Raw genomic sequence first — 20,793 nt, 5'->3', positions numbered from 1 at the left:
CAAAGAGGCAACCCACAGAATGGGAGAAGATCTTTGCAAATGACACTACAGATAAAGGGCTGGTATCCAAGATCTACAAAGAACTTCTCAAACTCAACACCCAAAAAACAAATAATCAAGTCAAAAAGTGGGCAGAAGATATGAAAAGACACTTCTCTGAAAAAGACATACAAATGGCTAACAGACACATGAAAAAATGTTCATCATCATTAGCCATCAGGGAAATTCAAATCAAAACCACATTAAGATACCACCTTGCATCAGTTAGAATGGCAAAAATGGACAGGGAAAGAAACAACAAATGTTGGAGAGGTTGTGGAGAAAGGGGAACCCTCTTACACTGTTGGTGGGAATGCAAGTTGGTACAGCCGCTTTGGAAAACAGTGTGGAGGTTCCTCAAAAATTTAAAAATAGAGCTACCCTATGACCCAGCAATTGCACTCCTGGGTATTTACCCCAAAGACACAGATGTAGTGAAAAGAAGGGCCATATGCACCCCAATGTTCATAGCAGCAATGTCCGTAATAGCCAAACTGTGGAAAGAGCCGAGATGCCCTTCAACAGATGAATGGATAAAGAAGATGTGGTCCATATATACAATGGAATATTACTCAGCCATCAGAAAGGATGAATACCCAACTTCTACATCAACATGGATGGGACTGGAGGAGATTATGCTAAGTGAAATAAGTCAAGCGGAGAAAGTCAATTATCATATGCTTTCACTTATTTGTGGAACATAAGGAATAGCATGGAGGACACTAAGAGAAGGAAGGGAAAAATGAGGTGGGGGGGGGAATTGGAGGGAGAGATGAACCATGAGAGACTATGGACTCTGAGAAACAAACAGGGTTTTAGAGGGGAGGGGGGAGGGGGGATTGGTTAGCCCGGTGATGAGTATTAAGGAGGGCACGTACTGTATGGAGCACTGGGTGTTATATGAAAACAATGGATCGTGGATCACCACATCAAAAACTAATGATGCATTGTATGGTGACTAACATAACATAATAAAGTTAAAAAAAAAAAAAAAAAGAGCTAGGAGCTTTAATGATAACAAAAAAATAAAATAAGACCCCCCTTCTCCGATCTCTCCAAAGTAAACTCTCTTGTTTTCTATATACCTACATAAGCTTGTCTGTGTCCTACACAACCCTCATCAACATAACTGCACTTATTTACTTACATGTCTGTTTTACCCCCTAGCTGGTGAGCCCTGGAGAACACAGATTATACTGTATTCATCTTTGTTGTTCTTGAGCTCCACATAGTGCCTAACATAGAGTAAGTGCTCAGTTAATAAGTAGAAGCCAAAATGAAATCATCCAATTTTCAAACTTCTACAAAAAAATTTTTTTTTATTGAAGTATAGTTCACATACAATGTTATATTAATTTCAGGTGTACAACATAGTGATTCGACAATTCTATACATTACTCAAACTCAATGTTCACCACCTTAAGTGTAGTTACCACCTGTCACTAAACAACATTATTACAATATTATTGACTTTATTCCCTATGCTGTACTTTTCATCCCTGTGATTTATTTATTTTATAACTGCAAGTTTGTACCTCTTAATCCCCTTCACCTGTTTTACCCATTCCCCCAATCTCCTCTCCCCTCAATTTTCAAACATTAATTAAAAGTTGGCCATGTGTAAGACATTGTACCTAGCTAATGCTGTGGTGGTAATCATTTTGCAATATGTAAATCTATCAAATCAATGCCATTGTACACCTTAAACTGAAACAGTGTTATACGTCCACTGTATCTCAATAAAGCTGGAAAAAAAGACATTGCCTAGGATTGTAATGAGGTATCATTAGGTACTAAATTGTCTCCTTCAGTAGACAAGATAAAATAAATTAGTTTAAGCAAAGAAACAACAAAAAAGGCAGGGAGGTAAGTACTTTTTAAAGACACATGGGCTCTTTGAGTGCAGAAAAAAAAAAAGAAAGCGTTCTGTAGATGCCAATATGCTCAGTGAAAGAAAGTAGATTGAGAGCCTAAAATAAATTAAATCAGATCCGGTCCTTCCCTCTCCTCTCCTTACCTCTCTAGCGTTTAGGCCATTTCCATTTCCCCCCTTCTCTCTAAAATAAAACAAAACCACAACCACATCTACATTCAACTGTTTTTGGCTGTTTATGCATAAACTTACTGATTATGGACAAGAGGGCTGAAAATACTTTCAGGAAGATAGCAGAGATGAACAGAATTAGGACGTCCTTTAATGTATCAAAAAAGATGGCTCAAACCAACAATTTACTTGTTACTTTAATTATAAACAAAAGGAAATGAAATAAGTAGATTTTAAAAACTATCTAAGATGCGGATTAGAGGAAATAAAGGTTAAGGTCAGCCGTCTATGCGAGCTAACTCATTTTATCTCTATGTCGTGTCCTCTTGATTGCTCTGGGGGTGGGGAAAAAAAGGACACTGTTGTACAGAGACAGCACATCAGAAAAAGCTGCTGCCAAGCCATGTTTCTACTCACTCACAGGAGCCTAGTCGACTCCTGCCATGCATGTGTCATAGAACATATGTGGCTTGAGAAAAACTTAGATGAATGGAAAATAGATTTCTCTACATGATCACAGGATATACTTAGAAATAAGTTCCTAACAAAATATCAAAATCAAACACAACTTTTAAAAAGAGATCTGGAACTCCGTATTGGATCTAAAAGCCAGTGTGCTTATTGTAATAATAGTAACAGAAGTGGCGGTGGCAGCAGCGTGATGGCAGAGGCGACAGCAGCTCACGCACTTGGTGAGTGCTTCCTTAGTGCCAGGGACAGAGTGCTTTGTTAATTTCTCATTTACTCACTGCTACAACTCTTTGAGTTTAATGACAAGGCATAATCATACACTATCCAGGTTTGCCTATTTCATTACATTTTTCCTTAAAGTGTCAAAAAGAAAAAAACAAACTCAGAAAATAACTTTTAAAAAAATGGAACAAAATGTTACTTTGAAAATATTCTGATTTTTTTAACTTTGCCTTAAACACACATGATTTTCAGGGCCACTATAAATATGCAGAATTTAGTGGGTATTACAATCCTAGTAAGTTTCCTAATATAGCCCTCTGAGGTTAATGCAGTTTTCTCTGTATTTAAATGGCTTAGCCTAGAGTCACTACTCAAACGGTACTAATCACTTTAATTCTGATTAAAGGGACATGCAGGGCCATTCCAGATAAACTGTCAAGTCAGCAGCAACCTCAATCTCCTAGGAAAGCCTTTGAGATATACTTCTATGTCCTGTTTGTGGCTCTAGGGATATCCCTTCTTATTTACAGTGTAGCGAATAGATATTTTATCAGAGCAATTTTTAAGATAAAAGCAAATTTAAAGAAAAATATCTTTAAAATTTATTTAAGAATATTTTAAAGCAAATATTATCAGAAGGAAAACAAAGAAATCTGATTACTTTTTAAAAAATCTGTTTTTTAAAACCTCTCTTCTTATTCTTTTTTGATAAATACTGGGTGCTGTGTTAAAATATTAAATTTATCAGAGAAATCCTTAGCAATGTTTTTTGTAACTAGTGTTAACAATTCCCAAAACACTTTCTCCTCACATTCTTGTATGAATGCGATTTAACTTATGATATCTGATTTCCAAAAAAAAAGCTGTCAATTTACTGCTGGGCTTATTATAAATCCATTTTTTTAAAAAGCTTTGGCATCTGTATTTGTAAAAAAAATTATAGTGAGTCAAAATGTTTAAGTCTTTTTAGAGGCTATGATTTATTACACTTAATCTGATTATTTTTTAAAGGCTCAGTCTCAAGAAAATTAAAGGAAATTTTGATCTATAGATGAAGAAAAAAATCACACTTTTTAATTGTGAAGAAAATAATCTTTTTAATGTTTGCAGGGCAGAGTACATAAAGATAACCTATCAACAAACTCTGTGTAATATCAAATAATAAATTGCTGATCATAACTAAAATAATAAGGATTTGATTGAAAAATAACAAGGTTATATTTCATTTTTACACTCTGGTTGTGTTTCTATGAAGTTTTATTTAAGCCATATTTTGAAAACCAGAATATTGTAAATGCTCAAAAGGTGCCTTCTACTATTAAGAAGAATCCAATTTTATTTGTAAAGCAGAGTTAATGCCAAAGTTAATTGTTTGCAGATTTGAATTATTTGAATTGTTTAAAATGCCATTTGTATTTGGGGTGCCTGGGTGGCTCACTCAGTTAAGCATCCCCTATTGGCTCATGGGTCATGATCCCAGGACCCTGGGATTGAGCCCAGTGAGTTAGGCTCCCTGCTCAGTGGGGAGTCTGCTTCTCCCTCTCCCACTGCCCCTCCACCTGCTCATGCTCGCTGTCTCTCTCAAATAAATAAATAAAATCTTTAAAAGAAAATACCACTTGTATTTTAAAAGAGTAAAGCACCATAAGCAGTCTTATGTTAAAGTCAGAAGTGTTGTAATTGCAAGCCTGATCTAGAATAGACAGAGAACTAGAAAAATGCATGAACTCAGTTCTCACAGAATGACACATTTTAGCAGTAGTCCATCAAGAGTTCCAAAAGGCAAGTCACAACACTTGAACTATTTTTTAAATATTAATACTTGAGACTGTGAACCAATTTTTATAATAAGTTTTAAAAATTTAATTAATACATATTGCTTACAGTATACTTTTGGTAAATACTCTTACAGTGAAATCAGTGAGACTATTAGTTTGAGCGTAATAATGAAAAGCAGGGTTCAAATCCAAGCCCTGTCACTTACTAGGCTGTGTGATCTCAAAGAAATTGCTTCATTTTTCTACGCCCCACTTTCATCACCTATCAAAAGGGAAAAATAGCAGTACCTACACCTCATAAGGTGAGTGTGCTGATTAAAGTAAGTTAATCTCGGGCGCCTGGGTGGCTCAGTCGTTAAGCGTCTGCCTTCGGCTCAGGTCATGATCCCAGGGTCCTGGGATCGAGTCCCACATCGGGCTCCCTGCTTGGCGGGAAGCCTGCTTCTCCCTCTCCCACTCCCCCTGCTTGTGTTCCTGCTCTCGCTGTGTCTCTCTCTGTCAAATAAATAAATAAAATCTTTAAAAAAAAAAAAAATAAAGTAAGTTAATCTTTATAAAGCATTTAGCATCATGTCACACATAGTACTCAGTAACTGCTGAATTGTGCTATTATTATTGTTAGTCTGGGTTTTATTGTTGAATGCAACAAATGCCAAATTCCCTTCTTTTGTTGGGACTCAATTTAACAAAGTCAAAGGGGATAGAATGAAAATTTCTCATCAGTAATGATTTCTCACCAGTTACCTGATTCACTGTAATAGTTTCACTTTATTGTGCTTATAACAACTAAAATTAGGTGCATAAAAACAACAAGAATCGACGATGTCCTTCGTTAAGCTACCAACAGAGGTTACCTACCTGTGCAGCTCTTCTGTTTTGTCTTCAGTTGGACCTACGATTAGTAAACAATGGCGAAGGACAGCTGCCATGACACGGAACTGATGAGAATCACTCTACAGCAAATAAAAAAGACAAGAGGAAAAATTGGGGATTGAATGCCTTAATGAAGGAGTTTGGTATATCACTACATCCTGGGAGTCATCTTATGGCCCACCTGTCCCCCCTAAACAGTCATTCTTATACCATACGTGATAGAAGTCAGGATATTGTAGAAAAAGTTCTCAATACTAAGTGAATGGTTACTATCTCATATGAAGAGCTACAACCACCTCCAGAAATGGCTGAAACCAGAAGGTGCTGATCTAGCCACTCCCTCAGGACGTGTCAGGCAAAGAGATGCATGATCAACATCCATGCATTTCCCACTCTGTTTTACCTTAAGATTCAATTCACCTAATGCTTTGCCATTTCCAGAAAGCCTAGATTCTTTTGATAGTATACTGTTCCAGTCTACTAATTGCTATAAAAGTTCAAATAGATGTAATGCTATCAGATATTTTAGGAGTGGGTTGTACATCCTTAATGCCTCATTTCTTAATTTTCAAAAGCAATAAATTAAAATATATAATCAACTTCATTTTAATGAGTCTTCTTAATCTCCTAGCTCCCCCAAATCTTGCTAATTCCCCCAGAATTACTGGCAAGTGATGAAAAACAAGTGATCTGAGTTTAATCTCCTATTTTCTCCAATGTTTACTCACTCATTGGTATTAAAGACACATAGAGAGTCAGAGGGAAAAAGGCAAGCAGTAGGAAATAAGCTAAGTTATGAATAATCACTTAGTTTACCTCCTCTTTTTTAGTGAGCTCTTGGGCCACTATAATTTCTTTAATCACCTGCATCAAGGTCATCTCTCTCTTCTTCCAGATTTTTAGTAATAAGAAGACAGATAAAATGAGTGATAATTATAATAGAGATCCTGCGCATGCTACACTTCAGGAAGTCACCAATTACTTCAAAAACTATTTAAAAATTAAAAAAACTTTATAAAAAATTAAAAAACTTGGGGCGCCTGGGTGGCTCAGTCGGTTAAGCGTCTGCCTTTGGCTCAGGTCATGATCCCAGGGTCCTGGGATCGAGCCCCGCATCGGGCTCCCTGCTCCGCGGGGAGCCTGCTTCTCCCTCTCCCACTCCCCCTGCTTGTGTTCCTGCTCTCGCTGGGTCTCCCTTTGTCAAATAAATAAATAAAATCCTTAAAAAAATAAAAATAAAAAAACTTTAGTATGTATTTATCTCAAGTCTATGTACAGTGAAATATACTCACATATTATACATATATTGATATACGTTCTTATATTCATATATAAGATGTGAGACGATGTGTCTTATAAAATCTAACAAACAATAGAGCACAATTTCATTACTCATAATGCAGAGGACAGTATTTTAAGCATAAAACTATTATATGTTTATTTGGAAGAGATGAAGGCCTCAGTATGGCATAATGGAAAAAGCTCTGCACTTGGAGTCTGGAGTCTAAGTTGTAACCCTAGACAAGTCATATAGCTTCTCTGAGCCAAAGTTTCCCCACATGCATCTCCACACATGTGACTGTTAGGGTTATAAAAGAATTAAAGAGGATGACATATAAGGAAGTGCTCAGCACTTGCAATGGAACATTTGAAGGTGAGGGGGAATGATGAGGGAGAAAGGAAACAGAAGATAGAGCTGAAATGAGTGATAATGAAATAATCGTGTGTTGGGGAAGGAAGAGAGAAAAGGGGAAGAGAATCAGTGGAATGCCAGAGACACGAAGACTGGTAGGGTTGATATGGACGCTGTCCCGTTCGCCATCCATTTTCAAATGCCTGAAACAAAATTCTCTAATATGTAAATATACTTTTACTTACCCCAAACTACATGAAGCACACTGAAACGCATGTGAAATTCTTCCATTTAACTTCTTTTATTTTTTTAAAGATTTATCCATTTATTTTAGAAAGAGGGTGAGCAAGTATGAGCAATGGGGAGGGGCAGAAGGAGAGGGAGAGAGAAACCCAGACTCCACACCCAGCCAGAACCCGAAGTAGGGCCCAATCCCATGACCTCACAATCATAACCCTAGTCAAAACCAAGAGTCCAACGCCCAACTGCCTGTGCCACCCAGGTACTCCTTCCATTTCTTAACTCTTAATAAGATCAGATTTTGCTTGGGTCTGAAAATTAAGTGGGAATGCACTTCCTTTTAAACTAGATTTTCCTGAGGTGCCTGGGTGGGTCAGTCAGTTAAGTGTATGACTCTTGATTTTGGCTCAAGTCATGATCTCAGGGTCGTGAGACCGAGCCCTGCATCGGGTTCTGTGCTGAGTGAGGAGTCTGTTTGGGATTCTCTCTCTCCCCCTCTCTCTGCCCCTTCCCACCGCACACACTTTGCTCATGCACGCTCTCTCTCAAAACAAAAACAAAAACTAGATTTTCCTTTATTCTAGATACCACAATTATTCTCTTCTCGTGCTGATGTTGACAAGCTTCTTGCAAAACTATCCATTTTGGTCTTCTTACTTGCAACTGTAAACCAAAATCCTACTTCTTTCCCTCCCATTTCTTCCTGTCCCAAATTTTATAACACCAATTCCCAAGTCATACCTATGTCTGCAATGCTCTCTTTTACCATAAATCCATTAAATTATCTTTATTCCTCTACCCAAAACAACTGCTGAAATCTGTGGATTGTTTCCTCCACTCTTGGCATCACCAATTCCTTTTCCTTTCCCAGGCCTCAGCTAAAATATTTCATCAGAGAAGCCCTTCCTCGTCCACCTAATCTAAGTAGGTTTCGTCCTTCATTATTTTCTATCACTATATCTTGTTATGATTCCTTTCATAAAATCATAATTTGTAATGCCACATTTGTGTGTATACTTGCATTTCCATTGCTTTCTCCACTAATCTAGTACCTTCAGAAGTTTAGAGTGCATGTGTTTAATAGGTGTTCAATAATTATTCATTTATTTGTTTAATTTAGAGAGGGAGAGAGAGAGAGGAGAGAGAGAGAGAGGTAGAGGGAGAGGGAGAAAGAGAATCCCAAGTAGGTTCCACACCCAGTGTGGAGCCCATGTGGGGCTCAGACCCACAGTCCTGAGTCATGACCAGACCGAAACCAAGAGTCCAACGCTCAACTGACATCCACCCAGGTGCCCTGGTGTTCAATAATTTTTAATGTAAATTATAAGTAAAATAAAAAAGAGACCCTGTCATCAGTGGGCAGCTAGATAAATTTTCACAAATGAGCACATTCATATAACCAGCACAAAAATGATCCAATGTCAAGATCAAGAACTCCAGAATTCCCCTCATGGCCTCTTCGAATGACAATCTCCTGCTCCTCAAGGGTAATTCTAGTTTCGAACATCACAGGTTAGTGATTTTTGTTGTCATTGAACTTTGCTTGAATGAAATCATAAAATATAGGCTCTTCTGTGTCTGGTTGTGAGATTCATCCAGGTTGTTATGTGTAGCTAGTCTACACATTTTCATCACTTGAGATGTTCTTTTTCATCACTTGAGAACAGTGCTATCCAAGGTGCAGTCTGTGGACCAGGGTTGGTCCATACCATTTGCCACTGATCTACAGCTCCACCTGTGCAAAAAGTGTGCGTGAGCATTTAGAGACTTTTCCAGTTTGAGGTTGTGTGTAATATTGTATTATACAAGAGTTTTATTCTGATAGCTAGGGCAAAAAAATCTGGTCCTTCACCACAGTTAGGTTAAGAAAGCATTGCTGAATACAGTGAATCTATTACAATTTACTTATCTATCCTACTCTTGATGGACACTTGGATTGCTTCCAGTTTGGGGCTATATTGAAGAGTACTGCTGTGAATACACTTTCTTACATCTTATCTGCTGTGTCAAGCTTTAGAATATACTGCCAAATAGTGTTTCAAAGTGTTTATACCAATTTACACTCCCACTAGTTGCTCTACAGTTGTGTCAACATTTGGTATTGTCAGAGTTTTAAAATTTAGTCATTCTTGTGGGTGTGCAGTGGTCTCATGGTTTTATTATGCATTTTCCTGATGACTAATGAAGTTTTATATGACTACTGGTCATTTGGATACCTCTTTTGTGAAGTGCCTGTTCAAGCCTTTTGCTGATTTTTTACTGGGTTGACTGACTTTATTTGTACGGATTTGTAGGACTTTTTAATATATTCTGGATAGAGTCCTTTATTTGTAGATGTGTTGCAAATATCTTCTCCAATTTGGTGGCCTGCTTTTTCACTTTCTTCTCTTGATGAGTTCATTTTAATGAAGACCGATTTGTCAACTTTTTCTTTGAGATTTGATTTTTATTTTGTCCTGTTTTAGAAATCTTTGCCTACTTAAGAAATGTTTGATAGATAAGGTCATGAAGATAATCTGTTTCCTTCTAAAAGCTTTATTATTTTACCTTTCATATTTAGGTCCTTATCGATCTCAAATTAATTTTTTGTGTATGGCATAAGGTAGGGATTCAAATTCATTTTTCTTCCATACGGCCATACAATTGATTAAAAAGTCCACTTTTTCCCCATTGCACTTCAACATTACCTGTGTCATGAATCAGTTGACTATATATGTGTAGGTTTATTTCTAGACTCTTTATTCTATTCCATTAGTCTGTCTCAGTCAAAATTTTTGAACAAGTGCTACCATTTAAGAAGTCTTCTTTAACAAAGGTTAGAGTGGATACTATTTTCTAGTATTGGCTATTCTGCTGTCTGACTTTCCATGAGTAATTTAAACTCTCTGATCTTTCATGTCTTCATTTCTCAAAAGGGGTTAATGCTTCTGTGTCACAAGGATGCTGGAAAGATTAAATACAATTGTTCTTTATAAAATATTATACAAATACAGTTTATGTAACTATAATTTACTTGCTTCATCTTAGTTTTGATATCTTTAAGATATCTATATTCTCTCCTCTTAAGTCATATCTTTAAGATATCAATATTCTCTCCTCTGAAATCATTATCTCCACAGGTTGAGAAGAAAAAAAGTCACCAGGGATGAAAGGAGGAGGAAGAGAGAAGGCAAACAGGCTTGCTGTGATAGGTGGAAATCAAAATAAGATAACACTCAATTAAAAGGGAGATAAAAACTCAGGAGATTCTTTGGGATCTCTTTATATAGCCCTTACTTCTTAATTATAAATTCTACTACTGTCCTGCTGCTTTTTCTCTCCTGTGCAAATTGTGGAAGATTTCACTTTTGTTTAGTAAAGGTGTCAATTTCCTCACATCTTTTCAAAGTGTCAGCTGATCTAATCCATGCCTGAGAAAGTCTGAAGAGAGAATACTGCACACCAATGAGTCCTAATCTGGTCTTGTTATCCCAGGGTAGTTCTAATTTCTTCAAGAAGGTTTAGGAAACTTGTCCTATGAAAATTTGATTTCAATTCTATAAAAAGTGAAAGATACTCAGACACAGACACACACACACATGCACACAAGTATATGCATACTTACCTAGAAATACAGCTATATCTCAGGTAGCATTTGACCCTGTTTCACCCTATTCCTTTTGCTTACCCCTACCATGGTTATTTGTCCTACCAAATTGTCTATGTTCAAAAATCTCCCTGTCTCCTTACAGGCAAAGATAATGTATTTTACCTATGCATCTTTTTCATCGAACATCATGCTGGGCACAGACTAATAAATGCTTTTTTTTTAAATTAATTTATAAGGGAAGATATAAATGTTATAAAATAAAGCGCTGTAACTCTAGAAAGACTAGAAATCTGCTGCTGTAAACAATGTTATTGAATGTTTTAGGCTTCTAGAGAACTTTTTAATAGCTTTGACATTTTTAAAAGGTTTTATTTATTTGAGAGAGAAAAAGTATGAGTGGGGGCAGGAGCAGAGGGAGAGGGAGAAGCAGACTCCACACTGAGTGGGGAGCCTGATGTGGGGCTCGATCCCAGGACCCTGAGATTATGACCTAAGCCAAAGGCAGATGCTTAAGCAACTAACTTAGCCACCCAGGTGCCCCAATAGCTTTGACATTTTAAAAGGTATCATAAACTTTTCCTTCTTCCCCGCTAACCTTGGGCTTTTTCTCCTATATATTTCTGTATATCACACTTTATTTTTCATTAAACAAATATTTATTGAATGTTTACTCCGTCCTGGGTTATGTTGCTTAGCAGAAAGACTATGCCAGTAAGATCAGACATACCCCAAAGATCTAGAACATATGATATTTGAAGCATCTATGCATTACTGAGGTGACTTTCTTATTTTTAAACATGTAGAAAATACAGAGAAGAACAGCAATGTAACAAACAGTTGTATATCCATCTGTGTTCATATGTCTGATTTTCCTATCAGACTGTTAGTTCTTTGAGGGCAGTGATGCTTTCATCATCTTGTATCTTGTATGCTTAATGTAGAACTTGGCACATACTGGGCACTCAATGTTTACTGAAAAGACGATTCAGCAAAAAAATATGGCACAGCTTGAAGTTTATTTTTATTTAATTAATATCATGTCCTTTCCCCACATTTCCTTTAAAGTCTCTAAAATAACCATGGCACTAACCTCTTCTGTTACAATGTTGACATTCCCAATTAACTCCTATGGACATTCACTGTTTTATCTGACTCAAATGCACCTTTTGACTACTCAGATACTTGTATTTACTTCTCTGTTTGCACTTGGTTGTCTGGCTCTACCATGTCTGTTGGTCCTTGTGTCTTCTCGTTACATTGCACTGATAACCTGGGAAGCACTGCAGAAGGGAATGTGTGCTAAGTAAGGGATCTCTACAATAACATGCTTTCCTCCATCAACAAAGAGATTTAGCAAGGTGTTAAAGCAGGAGGAAGACAAGGCCATTTCAGTTAATTTTTCTAGAACTGACTTTAGGTCCTGCTAAAGGAGCCTTTGTCTTAAACATTAAACTACCTTTATAGGAAAGGGAGAGAATGAGACAGGGAGGGAAGGAGGAAGTGAGGGAGACAGAAGGACACCATGTGGAAATAAAGCCAGCTACATTTCCTACTGAATGGAAAGGAATCTCCAAATTAATCTGCTGATGGTATCAGTAGGCAGGCAGGAATTTAACACTGAGGCATGAACCTAAAATGGACAAACGGCACTAATCTGCTAAGCCTCAAGAAAAACCTAGTCATTAATTTTCTGTTTTTGATGAATTGTAAATGAACAATGATAAAAATACCTACTAAAACAGTTAAAACCAAAACCAAACATCTGTATTTTCTGTAACAGTTGAGCTGTGTAATAGATAAATATCTTTAAAGGTGAAATGCCCAGGGTCTAGAAAGGTATAAACTAGCGCTCTTCTTCTGAAGGGCAATTTGGCAATACATATCAAAAACCTTTAGAGTTTTAAAAAACCCTTTGGCCCAACAATTTCAGGAATTTATCCACAAAATTTTACAATAAGAAAATTCACTGTATTACCAGGTAAAACAGCAAACAACTGCAAACAATCTAAACGCCTACACATAAGGAATTTGTTAAAGGTTGATAGATCCTTACGAGGGAATATTCAAGTATAAAAATACTTATTAAGTATAAAATGACTTATGAAGAGTATTTCTTCATACGGATTTATCAACCTTTGACAAAGAGGAGAATAAATTGTCTGTTAAATTATTTTTTGGTTGCAGAACTCTTTTTATCCCCAAATGATATCTACTTACGACCTAATATAAAGAGAAAAAAACAACAGCAACTGCAATAATCAAAGATGCTCTTTCGAAAGTGAGGATGGGGAACCTGGAACTCATCCTACTCCTAGGAACTTTATGGCTTCAAGGAACATTCTGAATACCACTACTCTTCAAGAACATTTACTGTGGAAAAAAAGATCAAGATTATAAAATGACTGCAGTTTTGAAAAAAGAAATTATACATATGTTTATATTCATATATTATACAATGAAGAATGGTTAGAAAGATATACATCAAATGCAAACAGTGCTTATCTTTGAGTGGTGGGTTTATCGGTGATTTGCACTTTTTTATTGCTTGTATGCTTTTTTCCCTTAGATGTATGATGAGCATATATTTTCATTATAAGGAAAATAATACTAGTTATTTTTAAAGTTAAATTTTAAAGTTGGATTCTTCTGTACAATAAGTTTTCAATATCCCTTTATTTCAGTTGGTATTTTAAAGTATTAACAATTCTTTAGGTGCTTGCTTAATTGGAGAAAGATGCCATTCATCTGACAATCGAGGCGTTATTAAAATCCAAGTAAATGGGCTCTTACTGGCAAGTTTCTCTGCATCCTTATTACAGATTTTCCTTATGCTAAGTTGTGGGTACCTCCCTATGCTCTGATTTCTGGGCCTTTTCACATGCTGTTCAATTTCTGAGAAACGTTCATCTCCCCAATTGTCAAACAGTTCCATCATTCTCAGTCATCCTATCTTGGAGACACCTTTCCTGACTATGCTAAGTATTCTCAATCATTGCACTGTTTCTCTCCTAGCACTTAACACAATTTGAATTATATATTTGTTTACTTATTTATTACCTGTCTCACCAACAAAACTGAAGGCAGAGACTATGCCTATTATTTGCCAACATATTACACAATGCCGGCATAATACCTAGCAATTGGCTATAAATATTTATTGACTGACTGAATGACTGACCAAATGTTTGCTAAAATTTGAATTTGGAGACTCACGGAGACTCAATTGGTTTAAAAAAAAAAAACCAAAACAACAACAACAAAAAAACAACAAAACCTTTCCCACACTCTTGCCTAAATGGGTTGGCAAGATCCTGTTTTCAATACTGTTTAAATTTCTGATAACGTCAGTAATAGCCCAGAGTCACAATAACTGGGCACATTTTATAATGGCTTTATCTATTGATCCACAACTTACAAGAAGCCCTAGGTCTGCAGAGATGCCTGCTTCGGGACTACTGATCCTTTCTCATGTATCTTTTGGAGAATAAACTTTCTATAATCCAGAATGAGTAACTGCTGCTTCAACATCTTCTAAGGCTTCTTCCAGCCCCACTATTACACTAATGAAGGCTAATCTCAATTTACTGATATATGTTACATGTCATTCCATACATATACTGATGTGTAGCCATTGAATTATAATAAACCTTTTTGGTCAGGAATGTGAACAGTGTGAACTACTATTTTGGGCACAATTTAAATAACAGGGGCTCCAACAATGGCAAACCAACAGTCTCAGAAGAGCTCTTGCAACTAAATGGAGAACTTAAAAACACCAAAACAAACAGTGTAAGAAAAATAACCATAGAAGGTACCAAATAAGCATAGAGACATAATATTTTAAATACTTCCAAATATTTGGTTTCAAAGCATAAATGGAGCATGTGGGCTTTCCACATCTTTTCCTGCCAAGTCTCAGGAAAAACTGACCATACTACAGTCATCTAAAACAGCTGTTAGGACTGATTTTCAAATATTTGGTTTCAAAATATAGACCTATTTGCACTTTAAAACTCAGATGCCTGCATACTCCCACTATAGCACTGCACTGAGATAATCCTCTCAAAGTAGGCTGCTGGCAAAAACAGATCTGTATTCATGGTGAGCACTGCTTCAAATGGACACAGCAAAATGTTAACCTAAGTCCTCAAGTCAGCTGTCAGAAAAGATAATTTACCCTGGCACCAAAATACTTTGTTTCTTTGTTTCTTTCTTTTTTTTTTTTTTTTGAAGGCAGGGGCTCAATTTCACTCATCATTTAAGGTTAAAGAAAGAGCACAAATGTGAAATGTTAAGATTCTAGAAACCAGGAAAAAAGTTTATGTCCACTTTGCTTACAACTGTTGCCTTCCTTAAACTAAGTTTCTTGTTTAGCATATTGTTCTTGTGGGTACTTAGATATAAACTATCAAATCTGCCTCACTTTGGGCTGCTGTAAGGTCTAAGCCACAGAAAAGGATCGTAGTCCACAAACCTTTCCCACACTGTGGTATAATTGTATTTATTTTCTAGGACTGTATACAAGCATGGATATCCAGTTGTAGTCCTACATTTCTGATAGTTATCTAATACTATAACACTCTAGGGATGATAGGGGATACACATAGCATCTTTTGCTCTTCTGAGCAGACATCAATTCTGATCGATCAATTTTAACTGGCCTGATTCATCTTATCTTTTAAGATGGCAGTCATTGTAAATGCTTATAACTTTATGAACAATATTGTTTTATTTCCCTTCAAATCTTATCATTTAAACCTTGTTCCTGAAAGAAGCACTTGAAAAAAAAAGGCAGGTGATAGTATAACTGGGAAAAGGAACTATATTGGCACCTTACAAAATAATAATCTAATTGGAATTAAAAATTTAAAAATCTATAAAAAACAAAATAATGAAACAGTCCAACTTCATCCTATTTTTCTGGTGTTACACAAATGGAAAGCAAGCATTCCTCCCTTGCAGGCAGCTCTAGGGAGGCCCCAGACCAATTAAATTATAGGTAGATAAGAATATCCTTCTCAACCTTACCTCTTTATGCACCTTCCAACTGTCTACCGTCACATTGAAGAGAGCTTTGAGGGCCTCAATGGCACAGTCTGTCTCCTGAGGTGAGAGAGGAGGTCCATTATGGTCTATGGCCGATTCATATTCATCGGTCCACTTGATGCTAAAGGCACTTTCCAAGATCTGGGTTAGCAGCGGTAGTCCCTGGAGCTCATAGCGCAATTGTGACCTGATGTCAGTGTGCAAAAGTGACAGGAGGAAGAGCAAGCGCAAGTCAAAGCACTTAATGTCATTGATAAACTTTCGGTCCTTGCACTTTCTCAGGAGGTTACAGAGCTTGGCAGCAAGGTTAAGTTCCAGGCTGAGCTGCTGTGCCATCTGACTGTTGAACACTATGTTACACAGACATTTTAATGACTCCACGATAACTGGGAACTCTGACACCTTCTCCAAAGAATCATCCGACTCATTTAGCTTGGCTAATCGCAGCAGTATCTGCATATTTTCCTTGGTTGTTACAGGAACTAAAACCTTTTTGTCTCTGGAGAGAATGCGGAGAACTTCCAGGCAGGACACTTGACATGTTGTTGGGATGTCCTTTACAAGGACTTTAAATATGCCTTCACAGAGTTTCTGAAAAACAAGAACGAGTATGCAAAAATCATTACTTGGCTTAAATGATTTAAAACAGAATACTTCTCTACCAATGTATGTCACAGCAGTCAGATTCTGGCTAGAAAAGATTTTTACTTTTTTTTTTTTTTTTAAGCCACAGAATATTAGAACTGAAAGAGACCTTATATTTGCTGCACTTCTTTCACTTACAGATATGGAAATTAAAGACCAGAGAGGCTGTACTGGGCCAGAGTGAATCAGTCAGGTCTTACATAGCTTTGTTCTCAAGAGATTTGTAATATCAGACTACATATAATAGCAGGATAAAGGCAATTAGTCTGAATCACAGCTGATGGATCCAAAGTGTACATATCTGTCTTGCATTTTTTGAAATATAATTACTCCTATCATTGCTAAATTTAAGAACCACTGATCATTCTTTCAATATTCAATGTCCAGCTTTCTTGTCCATAAACTGCAGGTCTGGATCTCTCAAGCTCCTACCTTATATGTGAAGCAAGCTGGTATAAACTATTCTATTGCTGACCATTTCTGTACCTGTTACATTTTATAAAAACAACAGCAACAACTAGGACTAACATCAGATTTTACAAAGTTTGTATTTACCTATCATCAGACCTTAACTCTTAAAAGAAGCTATCTGTGGGTCAAGCATTATGATCTTGGTAAGAATCCCAGGCTGTATGTACCTTCTCAGTACATCCTAGTTGTACAGCTATGAAGCGCCAACTCTAAATGTACAGTTGACCCTTGAACAACAGGGGTTTGAACTGCTCGGGTTCACTTACACATGGATTTTTTTCGATAAATACAGTATAGTACTGTAAATGTATTTTGTTTTCCTCGTGATGTTTTTAGTAACACTTTTCTCTAGCTTACTTTATTGTAAAACTACGACTACAATAATATAGAACATATAAAATACGTGTTAACTGACTATGTTATTGGTAAGGCTTCTGGTCAACAGCAGGCTATGAGTAGTTAAGTTTTAGGGGAGTCAGAAACTGCACGCAGATTCTTTGACTGTGCCGGGGACTGGCACCCCCCTAACTTCCACATTGTTTAAGGGTCAGCTATACTATGTTCTCTAGATGAAGGGGGGAAGGAAATTACCTTGACAAGCTGAAAAAATTTTATAACAATGTCAACTCTATCCCTGCCATCTCTGATAACTAGAAGGGACTTTCATTCAATGTCTTATTATCATCATTAAAGCATTTTTAAAAAAAATGAACACAAGTTTGGGGGGTGGATTAAGTATAATGTGCCCATTATAGAAATATAAAAAAACAGGGAAATCTTTCTCCAATGTCTGATCTTTGACATCCAAGAAAAACAAAAACAAAACCACATTCTATGTACTACTTCCCATGTAGGATATTCCTGGGGGTGGAGTCAGATAACCTTTGCTCCCACATAACTTTACTCAGGAGAGAAATCATCTACATTGCTGTTTAAGTTAAGAAACATGCAATAAGTAGGTATTATAAAATATCATATATGTGAATTGGGAGTGCTACATATTGAATTAAAAAGACACCTTTACCTCCTTCCTTTTTAAACCAAAGAGAACAACAGCAACAATAAAATATAATAAATAATAAAATATAAAATACAGACAATATGGGTCCTTTCTTGCTCCACCTTCAGACTCGAGAAAGAAAAAGAGCAAAGCATGAATACAAATAGGAATAGGCAAGGCTATCAATCAAACGGATTGAAACTCTCGGACATACGAAGGCTACGTGGAAGAGATTAGAGAGCCCGTACAATCTATAGCTAAAAACTACCTCATCTATACTTCCAACCAAAGACAAGGGTTCTAGTTTAAAGCACAGTTTTCAATCATAATTGTTCTTAAACATGCCATTTCTTTTTATAGATCTGCCTCACATAATGATCGTTAGGTAGCTTTTTGCTATAATTTTAACATATATTTGAAATTAAACCACTTTTTGGATAATGACTCTTTCCTCCCTGCCTTTTTTTTTCAATTACAACTCAAAAAAAAAAAAAAAATCAAAGACATACCTAAAATACAAAAGTGATTCTTAATAGACACACTCATTGCCTCACTCAATATAATCATTTTAAGTCAGAGAATAGTATAAAGAGCAAATTAATAAATCATGTACATGTGGATGAATCAGAAAAATTTTGTTTTGCGTATGTACACCAGGCAAGAACACTGAAGGAGCATTCTTTACACTTTCTCCATCTGCTGAGTGCGTGCTCTACTTCTGTGTTTCAAAGGTACTCTTGTATTTCACCTTTATTTTGCTCTAAGAGTATTTTTCTGTGCTGTAACTATTTTTTTTCAATTGATTTTACTCTTCCTAAAACATGCTCGCCTCTCTTCAAACACTTTCCACAGCTCCTCCTTGCCTGCAGTATGCAGCCGAAATGAGCCCACTGCTCCCCTTTCTACTGTCTTCTCTTCCTCTTTTTGCAGGTACAACAAACTGTCATTACATTATATGTTAGGTACAGACTGTTTTTATTTACTTTCACCAAAATATTTATACAAACTTGTTTTCATTGTTCAACTGACATATATATATATTTTTAAAGATTTTATTTACTTATTTGAGAGAGAGAGAGAGAGAGACAGAAATAGTGACAGAGAGCATGAGTGGGGAGGAGAGGGAGAGGCAGGCTCCCTGCCTAGCAGGGAGCCTGACGTGGGGCTCGATCCCAGGACCTTGGGATCATGACCTGAGCCGAAGGCAGACGCTAACCAACTGAGCCACCCAGGCATCCCCAACTGATATATATTTTAATCTGAAAATTATTTTGGTACCTAAAGTTATCATGGAACCCAATTTTTTCCATCAAAATTAATGGAAATATTTTCTGATTTAATCACTTTCACTTAGTGGTCTGGTTCTCTGTAATGAACTAGTCATAAAGCAAAGTCTAGGTATGCTTACAAAGTATAATTACTAAGAATCAAAGAGTCTGAGAAAAAGCCCTTTTAAAATGCTCACTAGCTTAGCAAGCCATGGCTATTTCTATAAAGTTAGACTGCAAATCCAACAGTATAAATTCAAGAGTAAGATCCCAAATGGTTCCCCAATGTTAATACTACTACTGCCAAAAAAGGTTAGTTTGCTCCTGAACTGAAACCCATGAGTCTACAATAGCAGTGGTTCTCAAACTTCATCATGCATCATAATCCACTAAAGAGATTGTTAAAACACATTGTTGCACTTCACCCCCAGAATTTCTGATTCAGTAGGTCTCGAGTGAGGCTCCAGAATTGGGACATTTAACAAGTTCCTAATTGCTGCTGATGATTCAGGAGCAACACTCTGAGAACCACTGAAGTATGGTTAACAATGGACTGACATAACTTGGATGTTAGAGGGTAGGGGTTAACTGAGAGCAATGGACCAGATAAGCATAGAAAAGTAGGCAGAGTTGAAAGCCATTAGCACAAATACCTTAACTTCTTGGCCGTCCTGAAGATGTGTAAGGGCGGCAGGGATAGGAATGGGGTGTCACTGTCTGGTCACATTACTTTTCTTATCTTAAATATTAAAAACTACTCCAGGGGTGAAGTATACTACTTGTTTAAGGTCAGTGGTCCTGGGCTTGAAGTTTGTTCAACTTACCATGGACTCTAGAACCAGAGCAGTGTTGTGATTAAGGGCATAGGTTCTGGATTTAAATTTTTTGTATTCAAACCTTGGCTCTTCTACCATCTTCTGACAGTGAGACTGTGGCAAACTTGGCCTCCCTGGGCCTCATTTACTCTAAGAGTTAAATGACGTCCACATGTATAGCCCTTAGAATAGTGCCTGGCATGTGGCAAGTGTTCAGTACAGGTTTTACATATTATTATAAGGTAACATCTCAAAGTCCACAGTTTAGCATTTAAGATCTTCCAACCTGCTTTTTCAGGTTTCTCTTTCATACTATGCCCCTATCAAACCCTCCTCTGTAGCTATATTCCTTTCCAAATTATCTCACACTGAGCTCTTTTGCTTTCTTACTGCCTCCCCCTACTTGCATCAGTTCCTCTCCCTCTTCGACTATTCACGTTTTAACCATTCTCCAAAGCTAACCTTAAAATTCACTTTTGATATAAATTTTTATAACCACTTCAGCCCCTAACATTCTTCCTCTCCGAGGAATACCCAAACCACAATTTGTAGCAATCATTTGGTGCTCAGCACATTCTTCCTGTTACTACTAAAAGCTCTCTAATGACAGAAAGTTCTTTTTTTTTAAGACACAAGAAAATATATACTGTAGTGGCTTT

The 20,793-nt window shown here is 36.8% G+C and overlaps 1 protein-coding gene across 8 annotated transcripts in view; it reads right to left on the bottom strand.

Annotated features, from left to right (window-relative positions):
• RIC8B (RIC8 guanine nucleotide exchange factor B) overlaps positions 1-20,793 on the bottom strand; it is a 101,212-nt gene that overhangs the window by 49,098 nt on the left and 31,321 nt on the right. For all 8 annotated transcript variants that reach the window (XR_004300925.1, XR_004300924.1, XR_004300926.1 and 5 more), the window contains 2 exons: positions 15,918-16,526; positions 5,413-5,507 (listed from right to left, as the gene is read on the bottom strand). Coding sequence is in view for 5 of the 8 variants with exons in the window: in XM_032416394.1 (XP_032272285.1) it covers positions 5,413-5,507; positions 15,918-16,526 (704 nt within the window). In the remaining 3 variants the exon portion in view is untranslated. The remainder of the gene's footprint in view (positions 1-5,412; positions 5,508-15,917; positions 16,527-20,793) is intronic.

The sequence above is a fragment of the Phoca vitulina genome, unplaced genomic scaffold (genome assembly GCF_004348235.1).
Source record: "Phoca vitulina isolate PV1807 unplaced genomic scaffold, GSC_HSeal_1.0 scaffold19, whole genome shotgun sequence".
NCBI classification, from domain to species: domain Eukaryota; kingdom Metazoa; phylum Chordata; class Mammalia; order Carnivora; family Phocidae; genus Phoca; species Phoca vitulina.
Note: the sequence above shows the minus strand (reverse complement) of the source record. Positions and strands in the feature narration are given on the sequence as shown.